Raw genomic sequence first — 6,136 nt, forward strand, 5'->3', positions numbered from 1 at the left:
CACTCCTGCACCCATGTATAGTACTGCCTGACTGGCCCTCGTGCCGGTGGCACGTAAAAGCACCTACTACACTCTCGGAGTGGTTGACGTTAGGAAGAGCATCCAGCTGTAGAAACACTGCCAGATCAGATTGGAGTCTGGTGCAGACTTCCAGTTTCACCAGTCCTCGGTCAAATCGTCCAACTCATGCTAGCATGGAAAGCGAACGTTAAACGATGATGTGTTTATATATATACAACAGGCTTCTTTCAGTTTCCATCTACCAAATCCATTCACAAGGCTTTGGTTAACTTAAGGCTATAGTAGAAGACACTTGCCCATGGTGCCACGCAGTGGGACTGAACCCAGAACGATGTGGTTGGGAAGCAAGCTTCTTACCACACAACCACCCCTGCATCTATTACTTGTTGTTGTTGTTGTCATTTCAGGAAACATTGAGGATGTTGCAGCAAGCAGCAACGGCGAATATTACTGCACCATATCAAATGACAAATCTGTGAAGGTGTTTGATGTCGTCAACTTTGGTTAGTATTGCAAACATGTTTAGTCGATGTGGAACGAACCTGTCCGTTTTCTTGACTTTCCAAATTTTTTACAGTTGTCCAAAAACAGTTGTGCAAGGTGTTTGGAATTCTGACGAAAGTTTTCGAACCTTTGTTCTCAGATTTTGTTCAGCCAAAGCATTTAATCCATCATGCCAAATAACTGATTTTTGGCCTACCCCTTGGCTGATTTTCAAGGCTATCATCTCCTGAATGAGAGCTTTGGAACTATCTCTGAACAGTTCTGATGTCAACAAAATTATCACCAAGGGCCCGCTTGATATTCCATTGAGCTTCTGAGGCAGTGACCCAGTTTGTACTCACACGAGAAAATCACTCATCATAGTTTGGTTGTTATCATTTTCATAAGGTCTGTGGGTACAAATTTTGTATATCAATATTGTTGGGACAGAAAATGAGTCAAGATTAAATGCAAGGTATACGTAATTGAGTTTTTAAATGACTGGAATAAGAATTAAAAATGCGACATTTCATGTGAAATAACCTAATATATATATATTGAGAGAGAGAGAGAAAGGATAAAACCCACACAAAGCTTTGTGAAATACAGTTACACAGGGTTTCCTGGTTGAAATTTGAAAAAAAACAAGATTATTTTGTATTTTTATTATAACAATAATTTTCCTCTCCTAATTGATTGACTGCCATACTGTTTGTTGAAAATCATACCATGCAGCATATGTGTGTGTGTGTATATATGTATGTATGTATATGTGTGTGTGTGCATAGGTATATATGCAGATGTATGTGTGTGTGTGTGTGTATGTATACATACACATACACGTTTTCTGTCTCATGTCTGCATTAATGTAGATATATGTCTATGCATTAAAACAATCACACACACACACACACACACACACACACACACACACTCTCTCTCTCTGTCTCCCTGGCTCCCTCTCCCTCTCTGACTTTCAACCTGTCAAGTTTGTTTTGGTGACCAGCAGGTGTTGTCAGTTGTGAGGAGGGACAAGGGTCAGACGCAGAGACAGACAGACAGCGGTAGTGGTGGTGGTGGTGGTGGGAAGGGAGACAGACTAAACAGACCTCACTGCTTCCACTCCACTCCACTCCCCACCACCACCATGAGGTGAAGTGAGGGTTGCACTTTTACATTGTGAAACCTCATTGCATTTCTGTCTGGGGATAGAGATGTGTGTGTGTGTGTGTGTGTGTAGCATCATCATTGTCATCATCACCATCATTGTTTAACATTCATCTTCCATGCATGGATAGGACACACACACACACAGAGGAGTGGCTGTGTGGTAAAAAAAACTTCCTTCCCAACCACATGGTTCTGGTTTCAGTCCTACTGTATGGCACTTTGGGCAAGTTTCTTCTACTTTAGCCTTGAACCAACAAAAGCCTTCTCAGTGGATTTGGTAGGCGGAAACTGAAAAAAGCCCGTTGTATATGTGTGTGTGTGTGTGTGTGTGTATATATATATATATATATATATACACACACATGCACACACTTACACATACCTTCATATACATATATATATACATACGTGTGTAAGTATGTATATATATATATGTGTGTTTATGTTTCTATATATATATATGAATGTGGAGACATGGTTGCGTGGTTAAGATGCCTGCTTCCCAATCACATAGTTTTGGGTTCAATCTTGTCAATGCCATCTTGGACATATGCCTTCGGTTACAGCCTTGGGCAAACCAAAGCCCTGTGAGCGAATTTTCGGAGATGGAATCTGAAATAGTTATAATATTATTTTGCTTCTCTGTCTGAAGGATTTCCAAGATGTCTTTCATGTTCTTCTCCCACCTGTACCAATTTGCAACTCCTTTTAGCAAACGAAACATGTGTAACGGTGTGCAAATAATCCTTTCTACATTAAGCACAAGGCCTAAAAATGTGAGGGAGGGGGCCAGCTGATTACATCAACCCCAGTGTGTAACTGGTATTTAATTTATCAGCCTCGAAAGGATGAAAGCAAAGTCGACTTTGGTGGAGTTTGAACTCAGAATGCATTTCATCCAGCGTGCTAACAATTCTACCATCTTACCACCCACCTTATAATGGTGTATAAATAATAGCAAATGAAGTTTTTTTTTGGGGGGGGGGAGTCTTAATACTAAGGGAAGTAACTCCGATTGATGTCTGCCCACTGCCAAGATAATCAGGGTTATTTCTTCTTTCAGTATAAGTTCGAAAGATGAGTTAATGAAGAAGAGCTCCAACTGGATGAGACCTCCAAGCGGTTTAAATGCACAAATCTCTGATATCCAAGGGGCTGAAAAGTGTCAGCAGAAGGGCAACCAGCAGTCATGACCTGGAACTCTCAGAGTGTAAGGGGTTAAGGGACAAAGCACATGCCTGAGGAAGGGGATTTCAAATCAGAAGACCTTCTGCTCTCCAGCTCTCTTGAGACTTTCTGACCAGTTTATATATAGATAAGTGTGTATATGGATGGGGCTTCTTTCAGTTTCTCTCTACCAAAATCAAATCACACATTTGCCCAAGGTGCTATGCAGTGGGACTGAACCTGCAACCATGTGGTTGGGAAGGAAGCGTCTTACCACATATATATACATGCGTATATATATATATATATATATACACACATTCACTCACTCACACATACACACGCGCACGCTGAGGCAAACAGTGTGTGTTGTACGGTGGAGAGGAGTAGTGGAATGTGGTATGTGACAATCTTGATTTCCAAGGGATCAGGTGGGAGGGAGATTGTATGAAAGGGTGAGGCGGTGGTGGTGCAGGATGTGGCTGTAATGTAGGCATGCAATAGCGGGGGGGGGGGTATATCGAGGCAGTTGTAGTCAAAATAATAGAGGTGGGTGTTGGTGTGTTGAGGTGGTAGCATTTGCGTTGTTGGTGGTTGTAGTCAAAATAATGGAGGTGAGGACGGGGTGTTGGTGTGTCGAGGCGGTAGCAATTGTGGTGGTGGTAGTCAAAATAACGGGTGGGGATGGGGTGACCAAGGCCCTTCTACTGTTGTGTCTAACTCACTATTTACAGTTGTATGTCACCTCAACACCCTCATCTACTCTACCCTAACCCCTCTGTCTACCCCATTCATATAGATGTGAAGGTTCTGCTCATATGTAGGTCTACACACAGACACCTCAAAAGTAAATAGACACCCCTTATAGTGTTTTACCCATTTGGTCACTCCTCATTAGTTGGATACTCAAATGGGTTGAATCCTTAAAATCTAAATAAGGCATTTATATTAAATCCCAGATTAAGGATTTAAAAGCATTAAACAGCATTATTTGGTTTCCAGAAATAAATCTTTCGAAAGGAAAAAACCAAAGAAACTATGCTGTCTATTTACTTTTGAGATTTCTGCGTGAAATACACACACACACACACACACACATATATATATATGTATAGGTGCAGGTGTGGCTGTGTGGTAAGAAGCTTCTCACCGACATGGTTCCAGGTTCAGTCCCACTGCATGACATCTTGGGCAAGTGCCTTTTACTACAGCCCCGGGACAACCAAAATCTTGTGAATGTATCTGCGTGTCAGTGTTTATCCCCCCCCCACCATCGCTTGATAACCGATATTGGTGTGTTTATGCCTCCATAACTTAACAGTTCAGCAAAAAGACTAATAAGGACTAGGCTTACAAAGAATAAGTCCTGGGGTCGATTTGTTCACCTAAAGCCGGTGCTCCAGCATGGCCACAGTCAAATGACTGAAGCAAGGAAAAGAATATGTATATAATATGTCCAAGAGTACACAATATTCCGAAAGGTCAGCAATGATCTTCCCTGGTCACAAGTGGATGGCCATCAGATATGTATGTGTGTGTGTGTATGTGTGTGTGTGTATATATATATATATATATATATATATATCAATTTAAATAAGAGCTTTGATGCAATCCTATACTCTCTTCTACTTGTTTCAGTCATTTGACTGCGGCCATGCTGGAGCACCTCCTTTAGTCGAGCAAATCAACCCCAGGACTTATTCTTTATAAGCCTAGTACTTATTCTATCGGTCACTTTTGCCGAACCGCTAAATAGACATGACGCCTAAAGCAATTACATTAAAATATATTATATTTATATATATTATATTTATTTATACGGTGGTGCATCAGCATGGCCGCAGCTCTGAGCTGAAACTTTGAAATGAAATGAAATATATATATATATGTTTGTGTCTGTCTGTCTCTCTCTATTTCAGATATGATCAATATGTTAAAACTTTCTTTCCCACCTTCCTGCTGTTGCTGGTTGTTCACAGCGGGTGATGTGGTTGCTGCCCTAGCAATGTAAGTGCATATGTCATTGTTGTCATCATCATCACCAATATCAGCCATTTTATCTACCTTCTTATCGTCGTCCTTCTCATCATCAGCACTATCACCATCATCATCACCATCTCTTTTTCCTTATGCTTCCATGCTTCTAGTAGAGCACCCTATTCTCCAGGTCCCAATCTGTGCCCTTTCACGCAGGTCATCCCCCCCCACACACACACACTCCCAATGCCAGACTTCTCTGCTTCATCTCCTCTCATTCAACTTTTACCCTGTCTTCCTTTCCCACCAGTTTCAGCCGCCTCAAATGCTAAAACAATTCTTTATTCATCTGACATCCTACACACACACACACACACACGTGGGAGCGTGGAAGACAACCATCAGAGACATATAAAAATATATGTCTGTATAAATATTATCAAATACATGAACAGGCGCAGGAGTGGCTGTGTGGTAAGAAGCTTGCTTTTGCAACCACATGGCTTCAGGTTCACTCCCACTGCATCGTACCTTGGGCAAGTGTCTTCTACTGCAGCCTCGGACCAACCAATGCCTTGTGAATGAATTTGGTAGACAGAAACTGAAAGAAGCCCATCATATATATCATCATTTAATGTTCACTTTCCATGCTGGGATGGGTTGGACAGTTTGACTGAGAACTGACAAGCCAGCAGGCTGCACAAGGCTCCAATCTGATCTGGATGCCCTTCCTAACGCCCATATCCATCACTGAACATATTTCATCTCATTACTTTAGCTCATTAGTGGACTGGGTGCTTTCTCCATCACTGAGTCAACAAGTAACCCACAAGACAAAGATCTTCCCCACTCAACCGATAGGGATGAATCATGATGAAGGAGGTGACTTTCTGTCAGTTGAAAAGAGTTTAAAATACAATACAGGGACCAAAAATAACAAAAAAAAAATAGCAATTACCTCCCCTGTTCCAAATAATAACTATCACGAATTAACTCCCCTTAGATTTTTTTCTTCGTTGATTCATTCACAAACTTTCATACAAGAACCTAGACTAAAAACATCTTTAAAATATATGAAATCACAATAATTTCAATATCATGATTAGCGAAAGCGAAACCAGTCGACAACCACAATACCATTTCATTTAAAATATATTAAAATTATATAAACTTCGTGCATTTTCCTTCTTTTATTATATATGTGTTTTTTGCATTTCAAGTCACCACATAGGGATAATTGAAATTCTCTATCTCCCTTTCCTTACTATATATATGTATATATGTGTGTGTGTATATATATATATATATATATATATAT

At 40.6% G+C, this 6,136-nt stretch overlaps 1 protein-coding gene across 1 annotated transcript in view; it reads left to right on the forward strand.

The window, feature by feature from the left end:
• The window catches only part of LOC106873333 (peptidylprolyl isomerase domain and WD repeat-containing protein 1), a 29,708-nt gene that overhangs the window by 12,511 nt on the left and 11,061 nt on the right, over nucleotides 1-6,136 (forward strand). The window contains exons 5-7 of the mRNA XM_014920658.2: nucleotides 429-524; nucleotides 4,761-4,848; nucleotides 5,597-5,639. Coding sequence (XP_014776144.1) covers nucleotides 429-524; nucleotides 4,761-4,848; nucleotides 5,597-5,639 — 227 coding nt within the window. The remainder of the gene's footprint in view (nucleotides 1-428; nucleotides 525-4,760; nucleotides 4,849-5,596; nucleotides 5,640-6,136) is intronic.

The sequence above is a fragment of the Octopus bimaculoides genome, chromosome 28 (genome assembly GCF_001194135.2).
Source record: "Octopus bimaculoides isolate UCB-OBI-ISO-001 chromosome 28, ASM119413v2, whole genome shotgun sequence".
Taxonomy (NCBI): Eukaryota; Metazoa; Mollusca; class Cephalopoda; order Octopoda; family Octopodidae; genus Octopus; species Octopus bimaculoides.